A 24,235-nucleotide genomic window follows, 5' to 3' on the forward strand; every position below is an offset into this window, starting at 1 on the left:
AAGTAACGGACAAAAGCACCATATAGTAACGTTAACGGAGTTACTTTATTTAAAAAGTAATGCATTACAGTCTGCAGGGCTCTCAAGTTTTGAAGACAGGCAAGCATGACATCTCGTGTGTGTGTGTGTGTGTGTGTGTGTGTGTGTGTGTGTGTGTGTGTGTGTGTGTGTGTGTGTGTGTGTGTGAGAGAGAGAGAGAGAGTGAGAGTGATTGATTGATTATGACTGGTGGTGTTTATTGTAAGTGTTTGTTGCCTTTTTGGACTCCTTTATCATTTGTAATGTTGCTCCCATATAAAACAGTTCGGCTCAAACCCAGCCATTTTTAGGGTCATGATTGTTTCGTTTTGAGGTTTTGTTCAAACCGACCATTGAAAATACCCTCGCTAATTAATGTTTTTTTTTTTTCATTGGTTGTTTTGTTAAATCATGCCCAGATAATGCTATTTTCTGATTGGCTATTGTGTAGCCAATTTTTTTTATTTTTTTATTTTTTTATTTTTTTTTGATTGGCTGATAAGTGTCAGGCTAAGCAGTGTGGACTGATACATTTTGGGTGCTGCGGCATATTAAATATATGATAAATAGAAAATAGACAGTTTTTTCTGATAAAAGCCCAAAATGCGCGACTGCCACTCTCAATGCCTGACACTTGACAGCCCTGGTTACAGTATTAGTTACTGTCAAAAGTAACTGCTTTACAGTAACGCGTTATTGCCCAACACTGGTGACGGGTGTGTGTGAGGGGAGTGTGGGATGAAGACTGGGATTCCCAACACTGACAAGTACTAAATAAATAAATGTAACCTTTTTTTGTAAATAAAACTAAACCATAAATGAAGTAAAACTTTTTCTGACCTGTTGCTGATAAAATGAGTGTTATAAATAATAATTAAAAAAAAAAAAAAAAAACATAAACAAAGCAGGAAACTACCGAACACAGGCACATGCAGCTGTTCACTTGTTTGTTTTTTGGGGTTTTCTCCTTCAGTCTCCTCTTTACCAGGTGAAATCTGCTGGCTTAAGGCCTGGATAACAATTTTTGGTGTCCAGACCATGCATTAAAAATAGAGATTTGCTCTAACTAACATTTAATAGAGTCATTGAGCTTAGTTAATTAGATTGATTGTTCTTAGATTAGTTTATAAGTAACCATTTGGACACAAATTTAAATAAAATTTGGTTGTACTTATGACTGACATGCAGTGAAATGCTTTTTTTTCATGAAATGCATTATTTTCCATTTTGCAAATTTCAAAATGGAAAATAAAATAAAAATGACTAGCATTGCACTGTTAATTCTGAATTCCTGTATAAAAAACACTATTCGTTAAAAACAAATCTAAAAATAACCACAAGATATCATTCTGTGTAGGGTCTCTTTAGGTTGTTACTCCCTTCTGGGAGTTTTTTTTTTTTTTTTGGTTATAAAATAAAACAAAAACAGTTAGAAGAAAAATCGTAACACCTAAATGGTGATATTAGGGTAAATGTACGCATTAAGCTTACCAAATCTCCTTCAAGATATTCTGTTGAGTTCAAGTCACATGTTTCATTAGGAAAAGTTATGTTAAAATAAAATATTAACCTCTCAGACAATAATATGTAACTTTATTTCAAAAGAATAAAGTATTTATATTAAGATGCAATTAATTATATATATATATATATATATATATATATATATATATATATATATATATATATATATATATATATATATATATATATATATATATATATATATATAATGTGCTTAATGGGTACATTTCTGTTCCCTTTATGCACACACCTCACAAAGATCACAACACCATTATAGTAAAAAAAAATAAAAATCTTGCTTATTTTAAACCTTTTGAGGTTTGTTAAAGTTTTATTTGGAGGTGCAAAGTGTCAATAGTAAAAACTAAATCACAGTCAAGCCACATGCTGATAAAATTGATCAATTATTCAGTTAATCGATTATTAAGATCAAATATTCAGTCATAGTGAAGTGCCAAACATTGCATCACAAATTAATAACAAACTCCAACATTTCTAGTGCAATAACCAACTCACTCACTGTGCTACATAAACAAAGAATTTCTTTTAATTAAATCAGAGTGCATTTTTTAAGGATAAAAATATAAAAATTAATGTAATAATTTAATTGCACATTTGTTTGTGTGTTTTCTAGGAGTGTGATCCATTCCATCAGAAGAGATCAGACTCTTCAGGACTCAGCTGTGTATTTGTGTAAACTTTACTAATATATAAAGATGGAGACTCCTGATCTGGACACAGATAATGTTTCTACACCATCAAACAACTGCTAATCTACAACATCCTTGTGTTCTAGTCATTAAATATTCACATCTAAATTATTATTATTAGTAAATATGAAATGATTTAACCAAATGTTTTAATATTACAGTATATAACTATACACATCTAACAGTCACTAATTCACAGTAAAAATGTATTTTTTAATGTAAGTAAAATAAAGTGTGTATATAAATGACTAAAGGACTGTGTATAATGTTGTACAGTAAACTCCAGGGAAAGAGATCAGAATCACCAACACACAGCTGTATCTCCATGAAGAGTGATCGGTCTATGGATCCTCCTCTGAAGTTTAAAGATGGAGACTCATCACTTCTACATAGGTAAGGTCTCCTTACTGTTAATGTCACTGCTAAAGTCACATTTAAAAGGAAATTTAACTAGATAAACAGGATGACAAACTAAATACTAAAACACTGATTATGATCTATAATGAAGCCTGTGACTAAATTCAGTAATTAAATTCTTAATATTTAAGTCTATTTTTTGGGAAATTATTATTATTATTATTTTTTTTTGAAAAGCGAGCTTGTGGTATCTTTTAAAATAAATGACACTTAGTTTGATGTGTTGTTTTTTAATGCAGTGAAATTCATGTTTGTATGTATACCTTTAATGTCCAAATACTTTTTTGGTCCACTGTATGTTTGGTCATTGCAGACTAGACCACCACTTAGCATCATTTATTCAGTGACATTATACCCAGCCATAAGAATCTTCTACAGTTACACCAGAATACAATCAGGAAATCTACAGAGCCATTGTGTGATTACTGTAAGACATGAACAGGGATGTTTAATACACTCAGTGTTACATTTTATTTACACAGTCATTAGCTGCAGTTTTGATAGTTATGATATCTATATCTATATATATATATATATATATATATATATATATATATATATATATATATATATATATATATATATATATATATATATATAATATTTATAAGTTTTAGTGATAATACAATACTATAATACTGTCTTTTTTTTTCTTTTTTCTTAAATTATGTACTGGGCATTAAAGCACAGACTTAATCCTTTAATCTGAGACTTAATTCTGAGACAGCCATGCTAAAAAAAACAAAAAAAAAAAAATCATTGCTGGTCACCAGCATAAGGTATGTTTTGCATGCTGGGATGGTGGTATGCTGCATTAGGTGCTGGTTGCTGGTATGCCGGCCGACCAGCCTGGGATGCTGGTGTGCTGGCAGACCAGCCTGGGATGCTCTTTTTAATAAAAAAAAAAACCAACATTCTGGATATTCCTATTATTTACATGGCTTTATTTTTTTGTTTGTTAATGTCCATAATCTTTTCTGTCATATAACGGCGTGACTTTGAGGCCCTGGCTTCCAATTCCTCCTTTGCAAAATTTTGCTCTAGCCATTCAGGGAAGGTGGCTGAAAAACAAAAAACAAATATAACCATCACATACGTATCACTGTGTCCAAAAAATAAATAAATGCAGCTTATTTATTTTTAAATGAACAAAAGACCATTCATAACCATTTTTACTTCTGTAGTGTGACAGTTCTGATGTGATTCAGATGGATAAAGAGGAATTAGATATTATGCTAACTTGCTGACTAGAAAAGTGCCTCTGTTCACACCCAATTTTTGCAAACCACATATGGTTAAGTGCAATAAAAAAAATTGAAAGTTGTACATGCCATTGTTCACAATATTTCATGCCTACTGACATTATTGTGTACAATATTTCCTGGCTACAGTGATCTATATACCTTTTACTATTTTCACTTTGTTTGGAGACAGGGGTTGTCGACTGGATCTTGTGGTGGGACACTCCTTGCCTGTAAGGCTGCGCTCCCCAAGCGTTTTGGTTCCCCAGACTGCCACTGCCAGCTCTTTAATGAATAAAGAGTCCCTGGTGCTGCTTCTGATTTTCCCCCAGACTTTTCTTAAGTGTACAGTCCCACCCAAGACAATCTGAGAACACTAAAAATAAGTAAAGAAAAACTTAAACTGGACACAGCATTGAACTATACATATGTTCATACAAGGCAATAAAATTTGGCAGCACATCTTGATATATTCAGGTGTATTTTAATCATTTAAGCGTTTTTCCTATTTAGATTATCTGTTAGTTTGAAAACAATTACTTAATTTTTCATTACCATCAAATATTAGCTAGCAGCCTAGTAACACCTTAGAAACTAACCAATCATGAGACTGTGTGGAGTTTCACATGATCTCTCCTTCTCCATGTAGGTTTCCTTCTGGTTCTCTAGTTTCCTCCCACCTCCCAAACACACACCTGTAGGTGGACTGGTGAAGATAAATTGCCCCTATGTGTGATGGACTGGTGTCACATTCAGGATGTAGTTTTATACTGGTTATAGTTAGGGATTTTATACCTGTGACCCTTTCTGACATGATTTCTTATAAACTGCATCTGTATTTGTATCTGTTTAGAACACATTACCTGTTCATTCAGAGTGATGGATTCAGTCACATCTCTAACAAACACACAGAAATAAACCTAGAATAAGTAGTTAAAATGGGAACAGAGATTTTTCTGCAGTTCCATAATGTTCCATAGTCATGTGGTATTAAGTACTGAGAAAACATACAGGAGATGAAGGAAAACACATAGTGAGAACATCAAGACCTATCTGTTGTTACCAGTCAGAAAATAGTGATCTTAAAGTCTAATCATTGAAGTCCATGTCTCACCTCATCTTCCTGTTTCTCCATATCACGGGCACAACCCAGAATCTGCTGCTGTAAATGAATTCCAGAAAAAGATTAAATTATACCTGATGAAGAAGTTTCAGAGTTTGAATGGAGTGATAAACCTGGGAACCCACACACTCCTGAATGAGATCTAAAAGAGCTCTACATCACAGAGAGAGACAGTGGAGAAGTCAATAATGAACATGAGGTGAGACAGATGGAGGCAGCATCCAGGAGAAGAACAATAGAGGAAACACCAATCAAATGCAATGACCTCTTTAAGCCTTTATCTGAACAAGACAAACCCATCAGACAAAGGGACAAAGGGAGCTGTTCTGACAAAGGGAGTCGCTGGCATCGGAAAAACAGTCTCTGTGCAGAAGTTCATTCTGGACTGGGCTGAAGGGAAAGTAAATCAGGACGTCCACCTCATATTTCCACTTCCTTTCAGAGAGCTGAACTTGATGAAGGACCAGAAACTGAGTCTGATGGAGCTCCTTCATGTCTTTTTTAAGGAAACAAAAGAAACAGAAATGTTCAGTTTGGAAAAGGTTCTGTTCATTTTTGACGGATTGGACGAGTGTCGTTTTCCTCTAGATTTCCAGAACACAGTGAGAGTGTGTGTGATGTAACTGAATCAGCATCAGTGCCTGTGCTGCTGATAAACCTGATCAAAGGAAATCTGCTTCCCTCTGCTCTCATCTGGATCACCTCCAGACCTGCAGCAGCTGATCAAATCCCCTCTGAGTGTGTGGATCGAGTCACAGAGGTACGAGGGTTCAATGACCCACAGAAGGAGGAGTACTTTAGGAAGAGGATCAGTGATCAGAGCCTGGCCAATAACATTATCACACACCTGAAGTCATTAAGAAGTCTCTACATCATGTGTCACATCCTAGTCTTCTGCCGGATTTCAGCCACTGTTCTAGAGAGAATGTTGGGTGAAGCAGAGAGTGGAGAGATCCCCAAGACTCTGACTCAAATGTACACACACTTCCTCATCATTCAGACAAACATCATAAGAGAAAAATACTCAAAGAATCAGGAGAGTGATGAAGAAATGCTTCTTAAACTGGGACAACTGGATTTTCAGCAGCTGAAGAAAGGGAACCTGATCTTCTATGATGAAGACCTGAGAGAGTGTAGTATTGATGTGAGAGAAGCAGCAGTGTACTCAGGTGTGTGTACTCAGATCTTCAGAGAGGAGTTTGGGCTTCACCAGAGTAAAGTGTACTGCTTTGTTCATCTGAGCATTCAGGAGCATCTCACAGCTCTGTATGTGCACCTGACCTTCATGAAGGAGAAGAGAAATGTTCTTAAACATAATCAAGATGATAAATGTTGGATGAAAGAAAATACAATTTCAGATGTACACAAGAGTGCTGTAGATGAGACTTTACAAAGACAGACTGGACATCTGGATCTTTTCCTTCGCTTTCTTCTGGGTCTCTCAGTGAAGTACAATCATAAGCTTTTATATATTTTAGTAACACAGACAGGAAGTAGCTCCCAGAGCATAAAGGAAACCATTCAGTACATTAAGGAGAAGATCACTGAAGCTCTTCCTACAGAGAAATCCATCAATCTGTTCCACTGTCTGAATGAACTGGGTGATAATTCTCTAGTGGAGGAAATCCAACACTACCTAAAATCTGGAAAACAAAGTGAACTTTTTTCTTCACAGTGGTCTGCTCTGGTGTTTGTGTTACTGACATCAGCACAGGAGCTGGATGAGTTTAACCTGAGTAAATATTTCAGTACAGATAAGATAACAGAAGATGTTGTTCTGAAGATGATGCCTGTGATTACAGCATCCAGTAAAGCAATGTAAGTAAATGTGGCAGGGCATACAGGCGATCACAAACTACAAGACAGCTTCACCTGCTTGTGATAGCGATGCCTCCCTCCTAGACGCGTTGAACGAGTTCTACGCTCGGTTCGAGGTACAGAACAACGTTACGCCAAGGAAGACCATCCCTCGTCCCGACGACCAGGTACTCTGTCTATCCACGGCCGACGTGAGGAGATCTCTATGCAGAGTTAACCCACGGAAGGCTGCTGGACCAGACAACATTCCTGGCAGGGTGCTCAGAGAATGTGCGGAACAGCTAGCGGATGTCTTTACGGACATCTTCAACATTTCCCTGAGCAGCGCCGTTGTTCCTACGTGCCTCAAAACTACCACCATCGTTCCTGTCCCAAAGAAGTCTACGGTGTCTTGCCTCAATGACTATCGTCCCGTTGCACTAACACCCATAGTTATGAAGTGCTTCGAGAAGCTCGTCATGAGGCACATCAAGACCCAGCTACCACCCTCACTTGACCCCCTACAGTTCGCGTATCCTCCAAACCGCTCCACAGACGATGCCATTACCACAGCCCTCCACTTAGCCCTCACCCATCTGGACAATAAGGACACTTATGTACGAATGCTGTTCATAGACTTTAGTTCATCATTCAATACAATCATCCCTCAGCACCTGATTGGAAAGCTGAGCCTGCTGGGACTAAACACCTCCCTCTGCAACTGGATCCTGGACTTCCTGACTGGGAGACCTCAGTCAGTCCGGATCGGGAACAGCATCTCCAGCACCACCACACTGAACACTGGAGCTCCTCAAGGCTGCGTGCTCAGTCCACTGCTGTTCACTCTGCTGACTCACGACTGTGCAGCAATGCACAGATCGAATCATATTATTAAGTTCGCCGATGACACGACCGTGGTGGGTCTCATCAACAAGAACGACGAGTCAGCATACAGGGAGGAGGTGCAACAACTAACTGCCTGGTGTAGAGCCAACAACCTTTCTCTGAATGTGGACAAAACTAAAGAGATGGTTGCGGACTTCAGGAGAGCACAGAGCGACCACTCTCCGCTGAACATCGACGGATCATCTGTAGAGATCATCAAGAGCACCAAATTTCTGGGTGTTCATCTAGCGGAGAACCTCACCTGGTCACTCAACACCAGCGCCGTCACCAAGAAAGCCCAGCAGCGTCTCTACTTCCTCCGAAGGCTGAGAAAGGCACATCTATTCCCCCAACCCTGACCATGTTCTACAGAGGGACCATTGAGAGCATCCTGAGCAGCTGCATCACTGTCTGGTTTGGGAACTGTACGATCTCGGATCGCAAAACCCTGCAGCGGATAGTGAGGACAGCGGAGAAGATCATTGGGGTCTCTCTTCCCTCTATCATGGACACTTACACCACACGCTGCGTCCGCAAAGGCAACAGCATTGTCGATGACCCCACACACCCCTCACACACACTCTTCACCCTCCTGCCGTCTGGAAAAAGGTACCGAAGCATTCGGGCCCTCACGACCAGACTGCGTAACAGTTTCTTCCCACAAGCCATCAGACTTCTCAATAACCGAACTGCACTATACTGAGCACAACATACACACACATCATCTGTATGGACTGCACAGACCCTCACAAAACACACACACTGTTTTGCACACTTTTATGCTGTTTTTGCACATATTGGACAATATCTCAGTCATCTACTATTTTTTGCACAACTCCATATATAATCCAAAGGACCTGCTGCTAAGAACCTGCTGCTGTTCATTCTTTTACTGCACAAAATATTGTTTGAACATTCAGTATTTACACCGGTCGGTCGGCGCTGTTTCTGTTACTGTTTATTGTCTTTTGTGTATTGCATTTTTTGTACTTTTTGTATTGTCTTGTAACTTAATGTCTGCACTGTTTTTTGTCCTGCACTGTCTTTTGTCCTGCACTGTCTTGCTTGTCTTGTCCTGCACTGTTTGCACCAGGTTGCACAGTTGCACTTTATGTGGCTAAGACTACTTGCATGTCCTTAGCCCTGTCTTTGTTTTATGTAGCACCTTGATCCTGGAGAAACGTTGTCTCATTTCACTGTGTACTGCAACAGCTATATATGGTTGAAATGACAATAAAAAGCTTCTTGACTCTTGACTTGACTAAATGTGAATATAACTGTTCTACTGTTACAGTGTTAGAGAGAAACTGAACACACTCTAATATGGACTTTGGGATGTTCTGACCTGAAGGTGATACAGAGTAAAGTTAATGTAAATAAATAAATTAGGGAATAAAATCTGCATTAATAAATGAATGATGCTGAAGGGCAGCTATTAAACATGTAGAAGCAGGTGATTACATTTGAGGGAATTTTTAAGATTTGTAGTTGTGACTTATCTTAATATCTTAAAATAATTAGGAAGTTAATGCTGGGTTTATGTTGGATGTTTGATGTATATTAAACACACCTGTGTACCAGACATAAAGAACCATGTTTACTGCAGTAATGAAAAATTCTAATCCCCAAAAAGTTTTTCTTTATTATTACGTTTTGTGGAAATGGTCTTTTATAGAAGGCTGACTTTGCAAAGACTTCTACTCATTTGAGGAAACATTTTTATAATAATAATAATAATAATAATAATAATAATAATAATAATAATAATAATAATAATAATAATAATAACAGAGACAGAGAAGGAAGACTCTAGAGGCAGGAGGAAGCAGCAATATAAAGTGAGAGACTGTTGGACTTGGACAGGGTAGATTTTAAACTTATAAGGAGAACCTTTGAGAATTTTGAAAAAGTCGGATGAAACCAAGGGTTTATTTCATTTAAGCAATTTTATATACCACATTGTTTTAATGTGCGAAACCGTATCAAAGGCTGCACTCAAGTCTAACAGGACAAGAATAGTTAAGAGTTCAGAATCAGCAGCCATCAGGAGATCATTAGAGACCTTCAGTAAAGCAGTTTCCATACTGTGTTTAGTATAGAACCCAAACTGAAAGGATTCTAATAGATTATTGTCACTAAGTTTAGCATGAAACTATGTGATAACGTTCATGTATGTCTGTTATACAGGATACAAGAGATAGTATTGTTCTGTTATACTTAAATAAAACCTTAAAGTAATAGAGAAGAGATTTGTTAGTAATAATATGTTAAAAGTGTTGTTTTAAAGTGAATTTTTTCCTATAATAATTAGTCCAGTATCGATCGTTTGTTGAGGTCACATCACTTCTGGAATTTCTGGCCATAGTCCGCTGCTCATGACCTATAAATAAGACGTAAAAGAAAACAAGTTTCAAGAGCACATGGTTTTACTGTCTGAGTGATCACTAGTTCACTAGTTTTCATTACATACATCATACACCTTTGGTCATTTGGTCATTTTCCTTTTTTATGATGTTGAATTATTGTTTGAATGTCAGTGTTACTGTCATGAACGCAGGATAAAAGGGACCCAAACGCAGGATGGCAAAAATAACAGGGTTTAATAACGAAAAACATGAAACGTAACACAGACTAGACCAAACAAAGACAACAGTTGATTCCGTGCTGCACAAGGCAACGCGGTACAGTTAAATACAAAAGACAATGAGACGTGATTAGGAACAGGTGTGAAGACAGGGAGGGGTAGACGAAGGCGGGGCAGACACATGAAGAGGAACGTAAACAAAAGGCACATGGCCAACAGTCCAGGCTGTCCTGACAGTTACTTTCTGTAATGTTTAATGTGAGATCTTTGTCTTTTTCAGTACAAGACAATCCCATATTATACAGGACAGGGGAAACCCTACTCTAGATACTAGTTAGTTAGCTGTAGTTAAACACTAACTTTACCCATTTTAATGACGACATGTAGATGTCGACATCAGTGTCACTTTAACCATATTGTCTAACTGGTGTTTGTACTTTCAGTATTTATAAAAATGAGAAGGTTCAGTGAAAGCTTCGAGGATGTGTTTGATCATTTGCACTAGTGTGAGTTCATTATGTTTTATTTTATTTCCTTTAGTATCAGCTGTGATTCACTTGGAGTAAAAAGTTGGTCATCTCTGGTCTCATCACTCAGATCAGAAACCTCCAAACTGAGAGAACTTCATCTGACTTTGGAAACACTGGATCTGTCTGAGAATTATCTAGGAGACTCAGGAGTGAAGATTTTCTCTGCTGGACTGGAGAATCCTCACTGTAAAGTGGAGACACTGAAGTAAGATAATCTCACTGAGAGTCACAATAAGTCAGTAAAAGCAGCAGTTACATACAGTGTTGTTTTTCACCTGAAATGTTCTGTAACACTACATCATTCAGAACAAATAGATTAGTCATTAAGTGATGAGTTTTCTACAGAATCACTTAGGAATTAAAGAAATAAATATATGAGTAAATAAGAGAAAAATTCTAAAAGTCCTGAGTCATTATTTTTAACACCAGCAAAACTTTTGCAGCTCAAATAAACTAAATATCAATAAATGTAAATAATATAATAAAATAATATGTCTGGTGCAGCTCCAGGGTCCTGGTCCCACCCATTTGGAGTCCTGGCCCACTTACATAAACTCTGTTATAATGTTAGAATTATTAATAAACCCCAGTTGTCACTCACTGGGAGCTGCTGCTTTAAGAAGCTTCATTGAGTGACGTTGCTCAGTAACATTTCTGTGTGGTATGTAGTCGTGTAACAGACTAGTTTAATAAAGACTTTATCTTCTCTGAAACAGACACCACACTGTGTCTTTACCCCTGAAACTCCTACACTGTAATCAGAGGATATAATAAGATGAAATGTGTTACAGTTTGTGTTTACACTGGAGAACAGTGTCAGAGTGGAGATTGGACTCATCTGAGAGCTGAAGAACAGAACTGCAGTTGGTTTAGGAGTACATGGGGCAACACCAACACAGTCATTTTAACTCCAATTAAAACACTCAATGAATTATTTAATAATATATGATGTGTTGGTGGTTCATTCACACCTATTCTGTTAAAATCATCGCTTTAATAAAATTCTATTAAATATCACCAAACTAAATAATAATTAGACAAATATAATGAATCTCCTCATAGACTGAAAATAAATCTCAGCTAAAACATTTTGTGTGATTTCTCAGTTATTTTAAAACAATATTTTATGTAATATCAGTTAGATTTTCCTTCATGATTTAACTCCATAGCCTTTATGTTTAAATAAAAAATATCCTGTGCTTAACTGATAGACTTTAAATATCATGTACACTATATTAAGTGTCCATACACACTAATGTTAACAGGTGACACAATCCTATTGAATGGTGAAGCTGATTCAGAGTTTCTTCCCAAACCTGTGCCCACCCTGTTTTACCCAGGCCCACCCACTGTTCACAATCTGACAGTAATTTTTTGTTTAGTGATAATTATACTTTATATAATAAAATCTGTTGATGAAGAGTGTGTCATTGTGTCTCTCTACAGGTTGTGGGATTGTGGTTTCTCAGATGAAGGCTGTGCTGCTCTGACTTCAGGTCTGAGATCAAACCCCTCACACCTGAGAGAACTGAATCTGTCTGAGAATAAACTAGGAGACTCAGGAGTGAAGAGTCTCTCTGCTGTACTGGAGAATCCTCACTGTAAACTGGAGACACTGAGGTAAGATCATATATTAAAACATTAATAATAAATCATGGTCTAATCTTCATCCAGGTCGTAATAATAGATAATCACATTGTGTAAAAATAAAACAGTCACAGTTGTTCTTGCCAATGCTGAATAAACCATTTACACTTTCACTGTCTGGGTTTAAAAATACACCAATGAACTAACAACTTTAATTAGAGTCTGACCCTGTTTTAGGTCTGATTACTGACAGTCTGATCTTCTCAAGAAAGATCTGTTCATGTGAACTTGGATTAAAACAGCTGTGACTGTGTTTTATTTATACAGGATGTGTATATGTTTACATTTATATTTAATTTCTCACATTTTATTTATGTGTAAAATAAAATCTGGCTGATGTATCAGTGTTGTGTATGAAAGTCCAGAAAAAGTCCAAGTTCTAGTCTTATGTGTTGTCCTGGTCTCTAAAGTGTGTGTTACTCAGTCCACAATAATACACACTGTCTACAGTCAGGGTCGACACTCGAGCCCCAGTAAAATGTTCCTGATAAATCAGTGTCTGATGATGTAGATTACAGTAGATATGTCTGAAAATAGGCTCCGTCTTCATCAAACATTAATATTTACATCATGATTTAAAACATGAAGACTGATAGTAATGTTAGCTGAAGTGAAAATATCCTGTACCTTTTAGTCATAAGCCCCGCCCATCGTAAGACACGCCCATTATAAGCTACGCCCATCAATGTGCCCTGACCACCACTGTGCTCCACCTCCATGTTGTGTCCTGTCCCCTCATTGTACTCCACCTTCTTTACTTACTAACCCCCTCCCCACCACTGCACTGTGCCCTGCCCCCCATATTGTGCCCCACCCCCTCACTGTAGGTCTTTTTTCACTTTTCTCTGTAGAAATGTGGACTTGCAGTCAGATGATAATTAATAATCCCACATTGTATCTGAGGACTGAGGAGATGTAACTACCAGACTAACACTTATCACTGTGTTAATGAGTAGTATGTGAATGTGGATTTAGATGAATGACGACTTCCTGTTTTACACATCTGATTTATTTGCCACAGATTTGATCAATAATGTTAAATTGTTAAAAGAAGCTTTTCTTTTCTCTTCTCATTACTAACCCTAACCCTAACTGTTCTAAAACTGGATGTGATTTAATCATCAGTGAAAGCGATTTGAAGTGATTTATTCATTTAGATGACTAGTTAGTTAGTTTTCTTACAAAAATACTAGTTGTGGATTTAAGGTTGTTTAGCTAAAAAAGTTTACATGTGTAATTGTAGCAAAGATCTTTACAGTGAAATCAAATGTAAAACTGAAATAATAAAATGATCTGCAGCACAAAGTCACATTCATGTTTCTTACATTATATGATGGAAGAACAAACAAACAAAGTAATAAATAAATAAAGGCATTGTTGCTGTTTTTGCAAACAAACAAACAAACAAACAAACAAACAAACAAATAAATAAATAAATAGAACTGTGTTTTCAAGTTCCTGTAAAATTCTTGTGGGCCTGTGATCAAAGTGCACTTTAGAAACGTCCCTGTGTACAACCAGTGAAGAGTGTGTCATTGTGTCTCTATACAGGTTGTGTAAGTGTGGTGTCTCAGATGAAGGCTGTGCTGCTCTGACTTCAGCTCTAAGATCAAACCCCTCACACCTGAGAGAACTGAATCTGTCCTGGAATAAACTAGGAGACTCAGGAGTGAAGAGTCTCTCTGATGTACTGGAGAATCCTCACTGTAAACTTGAGACACTGTGGTAAGATCATATATAAAAACCTTAATAATAAATCATGGTCTAATCTTCATCCAGGTCGTAATAATAGATCTTCAAATTCTCATCTCTGTCTCGGTCACCACTAAATAAATAAATAACAAATAAAACAACCCGAATCTCAGTGAATACTTGCCTCAAATACAGGATAAATGTATGCACACTGTTATCCCTGAAATTGTTTTAATTCAAACTACTTAGGTACAATAAACATAAACTCCAAAATGTTTGCACAATTACTCCATGTTTTTAGTTTGTTGTACGATTTGCATGATACTTTTCATTCTATTGAATTGTTTAAATTGAATGTACTTAACTTAGCTTATTTTAGTCTGTTGTCAATGCAACGCAATACAAGAAAGATGTTGATTGGCTCTTTGAACTGACGTCAGACAAGGATGCAGCGCGCATTTTAATCAACGTTTGCTGGTGAGTAGGACTTTACATTTTGGTCTGAAACAGCAAATACATCATAAAACATTGATAAATGAGATGTATAACATTTAGTCAGTAAAACTAAATGTATGTTTAGGCTGTGTTTACATGTTAACGTTCGCTATCATGTTGTATTGATCAGTCGCAACCGCCACTTTTATATAGTTTTATGTCACTACATGCTCTTTGGAATCGTCACATTTAAAATCTAATGCTTAACCTTTTTTTGATCAATAATTCTCATTAAACAAATGACCAAAAACGTCGTCTTTTGTGTAAAACTATCTTTTTTCGATGGTGTTTTTGCATCTTGTCGGTTTACTATATTAGAAATGTCCAACATGGTTTAAATACAGCGCAACTTTATCATTAACCTTTTAGAAGATTTTACATTTCTTTGTGAGTGAAGTATTAAACAAAATAGCTTAAATTGAAATTCGACTGCCCGCAAGAAAAACTAGCCCATGTAACGTTAGTTGTCTTAAAGAAATGCAACCTCGTGCTCATCAGCGTGGTGTTAGCTAGTACATTTCGGTTAATGCAAGTCTGTTGTATCATGACATGCTAAATAAATAAATAGATAGTACTTTATTTTGGATAGAAATTTTGTAGAAAACAGATCAAAAGATTTTTTTTCTTGTCATCATGTAAAAAGCAATCTAATGTTTTTTTATTACTCTGCAAATTCAAAGCAAGGCTAATCAAGATGATCTGGAAATGTAAGTATTGCATATTTGCTTGTGACAAAAGGGGATACTTGTTAAAACATTACAGACTTAAACATGGGAGCTATGCAAGAAGCCAGCCTTTTCCATGCCTGTATCAAGAATGTTTATGTAGTTTTAAGTCTTTCAATAGCCTTAAAATACACTTATCCCGTTTTCATACAGCAACTGATAAACAATTGGAGGGAAAATTTGAAGCTAAGTTTCACTGTCAACTTTGTGATTTTCTTGAACCCTGTCACATTAATGAATATTTTGCCCACCTTCGGCGTAGACATCTCAAAGACCACCAAAAAGTTCAATGTCCATTTCAAGGCTGTAGCTTTGAAAGTAGTGTATATTCCACGTTCAGTGCACACAAAAGTAAGCATCACCAAGATCAAAATGAGAGAATGTTTAAACCAGAGTTAATAGTTAGAATAGAGAGTAATGAGAACGAAACTGATGACAGTGTAATTGACACTCAGGATTGTGCTGTGCAGGAGATCCTTCCAGGTGAATTTGGCCAAGATGAATTCAATGCAGAAGCAAGCGAAACACAATCTCAAGATTTAGGACAACAATTGGAACATAATTTAGCAGCTCTTTTTTTAAAAATGCAAACCATCCTTCACATGCCAGAGAACTCTGTTCAGGAAGTAATTCAACAGCTTTGCCAAATAGTTCAGTTGTCCCTGCCACGTTTGCACAAGAATGTGAAGGCTGTTCTTCAGAAACACTTTGGAGATGTAGATGAGTCAGTTTTGAAAGAGGTGGTTGAGACTGTGGCAGAGTGTGACATATTGTCCAAATCATGTGGAAAAAATGGATGTCTTGCAACTAGTAAAAGGAGAGCATCATATGTAATGCGTAACTTTCCTCTGGTAATGCCTATAGAGTTTGTTGTTGAGAAAGGAAGAAAAACAGTAGCGTATGTTCCGCTCTTACAGATGCTACAAAAACTGTTAAACAAGAAAGACATTTTGGATAAAGCTATGTCAAAACAAGAACATAAAACACATGAATATATGACATGTAGTGATGGCTCGAACTTTAGAGAGAATGCACTTCTTAGTTGTGATGAATTCACAATCGTTCTGGGTCTGTACATTGATGATCTCGAAGTGGCTAATCCTTTAGGAACATCTAAAAGAAAACATAAGATGTGTGCACTTTATTGGGTTATTGTAAACTTGCATGGAAAATACAGATCCACACTAAACTCAATTCAGTTGGCTCTTCTGTGCAACACTGAAACAGTTAAAGAGTGTGGTTATGAAAGAGTTCTGTACCCACTTCTTTGTGATTTAGCAACTCTCGAACAGCATGGGGTCTACATTGAACATCTTGGTAGAAGTGTTAAAGGGACAGTACTCTTTGTGTCAGCAGATAACCTCGGTGCCCATTCTCTTGCAGGATTTTATGAAAGCTTCATTGTGGACAAGTTTTGCAGATTTTGCATGGCATCCAGAATTGACACACAACACCAAGAGGTAAGATCTGGCGCATTTCAACTCAGACAGAGAGATGAACACAACAGGCATGTGCAAGAAACATTGCGGGATCCAAATTCAGGTCGAAACACAGGTGTGAGAAGACAATGCCCACTCACAGCAAATTTGGAGCATTTTCATGTCATTGGTGGTTATCCCCCTGACATATTACATGATGTCTTTGAGGGAATAGTCCCAATGGAGTTGTCTCTTTGCCTCAAAGACCTGATGGCAAAGAAATACATCACCTTAGATGTGTTGAATGATGCTATCAGATCATTTCCTTATACATTTGCTGACAAAACCAATCAGCCTCAGCTGATTTCAAAGGCCTTCTCAACCAAGGGCACAATTGGGGGAAATGGCCATGAGAATTGGTGTCTAATAAGGCTTCTTCCTCTGCTTATTGGCCATAACATTCCTGAGGGTGACAACACATGGGAAATACTCATGCTCCTCAAGGACATTGTTGCATTAGTTGTGGCACCTCAGTTTAATGAAGAGTCTTTATACATCCTTGACTACAAAGTAGCAGAGCATAGGGACCTTCTGCAGTCAACCTTCCCTGACTTTACACTACGACCAAAACACCACTACATTGAACACTACGCTGAACTGATTAGGGTACATGGTCCACTTACTGAAGTCTGGACAATGCGTTTTGAAGGAAAGCATAAGTTTTTCAAAAAGGTGATGCATGATGCCCAGAACTTCAAGAATGTTGCCATGACACTTGCACTGAAACACCAGAGGGCTCTTAGCCATCAGCTAGACTGCAGTTCTTTTTTCAAGTTGGACTTGGAAATGGCTAAGGTTACACCAGTGTTAGTTAACACCTTCCCAGAGAACATTCAAAGAGCACTTGGTCAAAAACTCCCTCAAGCTCAAGCACTTCTTGTTGCACCATCTGTCTGCATTAATGGGACTGATTATAAGACAGACATGATACTTTCAGCTGGATCATGTTCAGGGCTACCTGATTTTAAGCAAATTACTCACATTGTTGCAGTGAATACAGAGGTACTTTTTGTGTGCAAAGTGATGAAATCATGGTATTTTGAGCACCTTCGTTCTTTTGAGCTTTGCTGCCCAGATAAGCCATCTTTTTGCATACTTCAGCTTCAAGACCTGTATGATATTCTTCCACTTTCAGCCTATAGTGTACATGGTAAACTGATGGTGACATTGAAGCGTTTTACTCTTTGCTAAATGAACTCTCTTTTGTGTTTTCCTTCCAGATGGCTTCTAAAGAAACCATGACTTTGCGAGTTATTCTTACAGAAGCTGATATCAGAAAAGTAAAGCTGACATCAAAGCCAGACTCAGTTGAAGAATTAGTTAGTTGTTTAAAAAACACTCTGAGACTGGACTACAATTTTACTTTACAGTTTCAAGATCCCGAGTTTGATAACGAACTTTGCAATCTGACCGTTTTGTCAGAGCTCCCTCAGAAGCCAACTGTGAAAATCATTCCGGTGATTGAACTTGTGCCACTCTCTTCAGGTGAAATGGAGACATCAAGTGATGTGTTGAGTGATGCTACAAGTACTGCAGACACAGTATTGACCTCGGAATTACCCCAGGAAAAAAGAATGCCATGGCCTGATATCTTTTTGACTCCAAAATTCTCTGTCGATGTTGAATTTAGGCTGCGTCAAGCAAATTTAATCTACTTGAAAGATGGAACGCACCTAAAAGTGACAAAGGAATTGAAACATGACATTCTTCAGAAACTTGCAGAGACCATATATTCCTGCAAAGCATACCCAACTACTGAGGATCTACGAACTGTTGCAAAGGCTCTGGTCAATACTCACCCCTGCCTTCAAGAACCAAGATCTCCTTCTGGATACTGTGGATGGACAAACAGTTTGAAAGACAAAATGGGAAATTACAGATCCAAAATGAGGAGCCTTGGACACACAGACGTCATGGTTAATGCTGGGAAAAGAGGAAGATACTCTACGAGCAGTGATCCACCTAACAAGAACATTAAGAAGCCAAGGAAAGGGGAGGTCAACTACTTACCTGACCTCCCAGATGGGCAGGATGCTTCCAGTCTTGAAATGCTCAGACAGCAGTTGGTGGATGAAATGAAGAGAAAAAACCCTGATGCCATTTTTATTAATCAGAAGATGGACATGACTCTGTCTTTGAGGAGAAAGGATGTTGTGATCAACAAGCCTCCTGTAAGCCAAATACTTCAACGTTGGCCAGCACTTTTTAGAGAAAGTCAGGTAAAGGGAAATGTTTGCAACATTTGTACTGAAATGAGTATTGATAAACATGATGGTTAGATATTAATTTGACATTTGTTTATTTTTGACAGTTCTCATAACATGCTTTTTTCCTTTACTATTTCAGGTGTATCAAGAATTCAGCCGGGTGGTTGGGAAGAACCTTAAGCAAGAATTTTATGGGTCTCTTGATCGTCACTGTCCACAACTGATTCAGATCTTCAGGTCAAAGAGAGGTCTCGCTGGGCAGATTTTGAGCGATCTTCTGCAACAAGCCAAGGTTTGTACATTTAAGTTGATGCCATTGTTTGCTTAATTTTAAAATACATTCTGATATGATTATTTTTAAAAGGCTTAGTTTACCCAAAAATGAAAATTCTGTCATTAATTACTCACCCTCATGGCGTTCCACACCTGTAAGAACTTCGTTCATCTTCAGATCACAAATTAGGTTATTTTTAGATATTGTTCCATAGACAGCAATTAACCTCAACTTTCAAGGTCCAGAAAGATACTAATGAAATCATTAAAATAGTCATATCAACTATAGTAGTTCATTCTTAAAGGATTAGTTCACTTCTAAATGAAATTTTCCTGATAATTTATTCACCCCCATGTCATCCAAGATATGCATATCTTTCTTTATTCAGTCGATGAGAAGTTAAATTTTTGGAAGAAAACATTCTTGGATTTTTCTCCTTATATTGGATTTTAATTGGCCCCAAACAGTTGAAGGTCAAAATTAGTTTCATTGCAGCTTCAAAGGGCTGTAAACTATACCAGATGAGGAATAAGGGTCTTATCTAGAGAAACGATTGGTCATTTTCTTTAAAAAAACAAAAAAAACAACTGTGTTTACTTTATAAACACAAATGATCGCCTTCCAAGTGGGTGACACGGGGGAGAGTAAATTATCAGGACATTTTTATTTGAAAGTGGATTAATCCTTTAATATTATGAAGGGATGAGAGCACTTTTTGTGCACAAAAATAACGACTTTATTTAACAAAATACTCTCTTCTGTGTCATTCTCTTCTAATCTTTACGTCCAGCGTTTCCAGGTTCTACATCAATAATGAGTTGACATTCTTATGTAGAACCTGGAAGATCTGAACGTAAACAGTGTATGAGAATGACACAGAAGAGAGTATTTTATTGAATAAAGTCATTATTTTAGTTTTTGTGCACAAAAAGTATTCTTGTCTTTTCATAACATTTAAGGTTAAACCACTGCAGGCACTTCAACTGTAAATTGCTGTTTATGGATCAGTCAGATACCTCTTAATTAGTGTTCTGAAGATGAACAAAGGTCTTACAGGTGTGGAACGAAATGAGGGTGAGTAATGACAATTTTAATTTTGGGCCAAAGTAACACTTTAAGACTGTTAAGTAACCGTTAAAAGTATGATTAATAGAAATTGCCTTCCTTTCATGTTGACAAATGATACAATGTTTTATCTGCAACCACCACACCTCAGACCTCTGATATCGCAGACATGCGATGTGTTGCCATGAGAGGGCTTCCAGTACTTCTTGGTGATGACCAAACTGAGTTCTTCAAAGCATGCTTTGTAAGTATTATTATTGCGTTTTTACTGTCATAGGTTTATTATAATATTTTCAGCTGGAATACTTTCCTTGCTGTGCATTTATGTTAGTAAGAACAATTTAAAAAAACACCAAAAACAATGTTATATTTTACATAAACGTTGAATGAAATGGGTGAGGAGGAAGTTTTAATTTTAAATCATTCAGGAGAAATTTAAATTCATGTCATGACACCTTTGAAACACTTAAATACAATCAAGGTTAATCTCATAATGTTTTATTTTAATCAGTAATTCATGTCATATGCAAAGACCTACAAAAGAAAACACACACTCTTAATGTTTAAATATAACTGAACTCCTGGATGCACTTGTGTACATAATTTACAAAAAAATATGCTTGCATACAACTAAACAAAAAAAATGTCCAATAAAATTAATATCTAGAAAAAAACTGTATACTGCTAAAATGTATTTTAGTAATCTTCAATCTCTTGTCCAGGCTTCTGATGACGGAGACTCGTACCAACATGTGCCAGTTGGAATCCTCAGCTTAGAAAATGAAGATGTGGCTCTGCAACCCCTGCCCCTCCGTCTCCACCCATCCTCGGTGGGAATCATCTTGGAGGGGAACGTTGTAATGGACAATTTAGACAACATACCCCAGGCCATGTGTCTGCTTTTTGGTTTAACTTATGCACTGCACCTAGACTACCCAAAGTGCATGGGCAACACGTTTCTTTTCATTCAGCAAGTTTTGCTAGGTTTAGGCAAGAAGGAGTTGAAGGGCAAGATTCTGGCTGTTACAAATCAGCTAACCATGTAAACAGGTATGGTAAATTCATTTTTCTTCTGGTTCTCTTTCAGATAAAAAACCATTCCCTTTCGTTGAGCTATGCCTTAGGGTTGGCGAATGTTCATGCTCCTTATTAATACAGTATACAGTAACAACACTGTGCTTGTTAAATATTTGGTTTTAAAATACTGTTTTAAAGATTTAAAATGGGTAATTGGTACTTAGGGTATTTCATTGTTTTTGTCAGTCTTTGAAAACTGATTTTGATAAGTGAATTCAAATAAATAGTAAGTTCAAATAAATGATTATCCTTTGTCCTTATTTGTAATGCAGGTGTATCTTTATTAAATCGTTTGCAGTAAATAGCTATATTTAAATTAAAGTTTTGGGTTCTGTCTACTCATCCAGACATTCATCCAGATTGTAGGTTTCACATATGGTTTCTGTGCGTAACCAAAAGCCCTTACAGGTTGATTGAACTTAAAAAATTTATGGAAACTCGTTGCCCTAAAAAAGTTAATTTTGTCTTGTTGAAAAAACAACACATTTTAAGTTTAATGTACCTAAAATTTCAATTGCACTGCATTAAAAACTGTTAGTTCAATGAACTAAAGTTTTTCAATTAAATGCATTTGAAATCTTAAGTACATTAAACTTAAAATGTGTTGTTTTTTCAACAAGACAAAATTAACTTTTTTAGGGCAACGAGTTTCCATAAATTTTTTAAGTTCAATCAACCTGTAAGGGCTTACAGTGCATAGAAAGCTTGAAATGTCTACTATTACATAAATAAATTCAAGTCAAAAACAAATAATCTATTTTTATGTAATTCGTAAGAAAGTAAGGAGTGGTCCGGTTTCTCCTGTTTGACCTAATTATAGCTAATGTGTTCCCGCCTCCCTCTGAGCGCACTGTTCATATGGAAATAAACTGAGGTGATTCAGGTAATCACATACAAGCCCCCGAGAAATGGCATAAAATGTCAATCTACATCATAGAATTACTTACTTTTTTATATCTAAATTTGGATGTTTCCAAACAGGCTATTGTCAGACTAAAATCAGCTTTTCAATATACAGTATATATAGCCTATTATATAATGCTATAGGCCGAAACTGTTCACCAAGCTATTTCTACACTTCTTTAATTGTACACAAAGAGCTTACTTGTAACTCCTCTCTCAGTCACACACTTACCTGTAAGGCTCATTATGCAGCTCATTATGCAGGCCTTTGTCTTCTCAGGTGTGAATCACACTAATACTCATGATAGTTGACGCCTAATCGCATATGCACATTACAAACAAAAAGTGTCTTAGAAAATTTAAATCAATATATTGTTTTCTGTGAGTGAGTAAACAAGATGATTTTCACATAATTTTGAAGCAAAAACTCTAGGCTATGATGACAAACTAACAAACATACATAAACAAACAAACAAACAAACAAACAAATTAATTAATAAGGCTTTGTTGGTGTTTTTGCAAAAAATAAAATAAAATAAAATAAAGTTATTAAACACTAGAAATGTCCCTGTGTACAACCAGTGAAGTGTGTGTCATTGTCTCTCTACAGGTTGTGGGATTGTGATGTCTCAGATGAAGGCTGTGCTGCTATGACTTCAGCTCTGAGATCAAACCCCTCACACCTGAGAGAACTGGATCTGTCCTGTAATAATCTAGGACACTCAGGAAAGAAGCTACTGTCTGATCTTAAGGATGATGAACATTACAAACTACATATGCTGATGTGAGTAATGACCTGTTAATAAAAGTGTAACCTCATCATCATTACACATTGATACACACTTCAGTATTCTCTTCAGTAACATTTCTCTTAGAAAATGTCACTATATTCTGTTTAATCAGAATTTTTCTAACGATTCTCTTAATGCTGTTCTGTGTTCAGTAAAGTGTGTTGATGTAAAAGTCACGTGAAGGCAGAAAACAGGGATTCAGACAGTCTACAAAAAGTCACCAATGAGTTGATGAGAGTGATTGTTAATGAACATTGTGTCTTCTGTCATTCCTGTAAAATTCACCTGAGTTTGTTCTTAGTCTGCACTTAAATATAAATGTAGAATAAGATCTAAATGACACAGTAGTGTTTGTTATATAAAAAAGCTCCTGTGATTGGATAAGAGCAGTGATGTGATGGGTAAAGATCTGCTCATTATCCTGTTAGAACTTGTGGAAGTTCTCATTTGTTTTAGTTAAATGTTAGAACACAGATGTTAGTAAGAATGAAGAAATGTTGAATGATTCATTATAAACAGGAGATGATAATGTTTCTGTTGGAGCAGAGATGATTACATGCTGTTGGTCATAAAGTACCACAGTCCACTTTGTGCTGATTAATTCATGTTTTTTTATTTCATATTCAGGCTCTGTTGAATATCTGTGTGTGATGAAGACTCCAGTATTCCTGCATCACCATGATGGAGAATAGAGAACATGTTTATTAACACATCACTCATTTAGTTCTAACACATTAAACAGACTCAGAGACGTGAAAAGTGTGTGTTCATTGTGTACAGTGAATCCGACTAAACACAATTCTACATTGAGTTTATAATGACCTCTGATCCCTGGATAAAATTCCCTGGACCTCAATCCCATATAAACCTGAGGGATTATTTGGAACAAAAGGTGAAAATTCGCATGAACTCGAGCTGAACCCATGTATACTTATAGCTATATTACTGGATACATAACTAAAATTATGTTGTATAAAGGTACTTAAAATGTCTTGTATAAATACATCATACATTTAGAGGGAATAAAATACATAAATACAGTGTCATTATTT

The 24,235-nt window shown here is 36.6% G+C and overlaps 1 protein-coding gene and 1 pseudogene across 3 annotated transcripts; both read left to right on the forward strand.

The window, feature by feature from the left end:
- Positions 1-2,577: 2,577 nt before the first annotated feature.
- LOC125138426 lies at positions 2,578-13,507 on the forward strand (annotated as a pseudogene).
- Positions 13,508-15,351: 1,844 nt separating this feature from the next.
- On the forward strand, positions 15,352-23,999 carry LOC113645414 (sterile alpha motif domain-containing protein 3). 3 transcript variants are annotated; one of them, XR_007138576.1, is made up of 7 exons: positions 15,377-16,848; positions 18,087-19,085; positions 19,213-19,365; positions 20,564-20,656; positions 21,135-21,462; positions 23,003-23,176; positions 23,811-23,999. XR_007138576.1 is itself a non-coding variant. In XM_027150972.2 (6 exons), exons 2-6 carry the CDS (start codon positions 16,816-16,818, stop codon positions 21,456-21,458), a joined length of 1,602 nt encoding a protein of 533 aa, XP_027006773.2. In that variant the 5' UTR covers positions 15,352-15,370; positions 16,772-16,815; the 3' UTR covers positions 21,459-21,730. The 3 variants fall into 3 exon arrangements, 2 of the variants coding, with proteins under 2 accessions (XP_027006773.2, XP_027006771.2); XM_027150972.2 differs by lacking the exons at positions 23,003-23,176; positions 23,811-23,999 and adding an exon at positions 15,352-15,370 and having other exon boundaries at positions 16,772-16,848; positions 21,135-21,730; XM_027150970.2 differs by lacking the exons at positions 23,003-23,176; positions 23,811-23,999 and having other exon boundaries at positions 21,135-21,730.
- The last annotated feature ends 236 nt before the right edge of the window (positions 24,000-24,235 follow it).

Source organism: Tachysurus fulvidraco, chromosome 19 (genome assembly GCF_022655615.1).
Source record: "Tachysurus fulvidraco isolate hzauxx_2018 chromosome 19, HZAU_PFXX_2.0, whole genome shotgun sequence".
Lineage (NCBI taxonomy): Eukaryota > Metazoa > Chordata > Actinopteri > Siluriformes > Bagridae > Tachysurus > Tachysurus fulvidraco.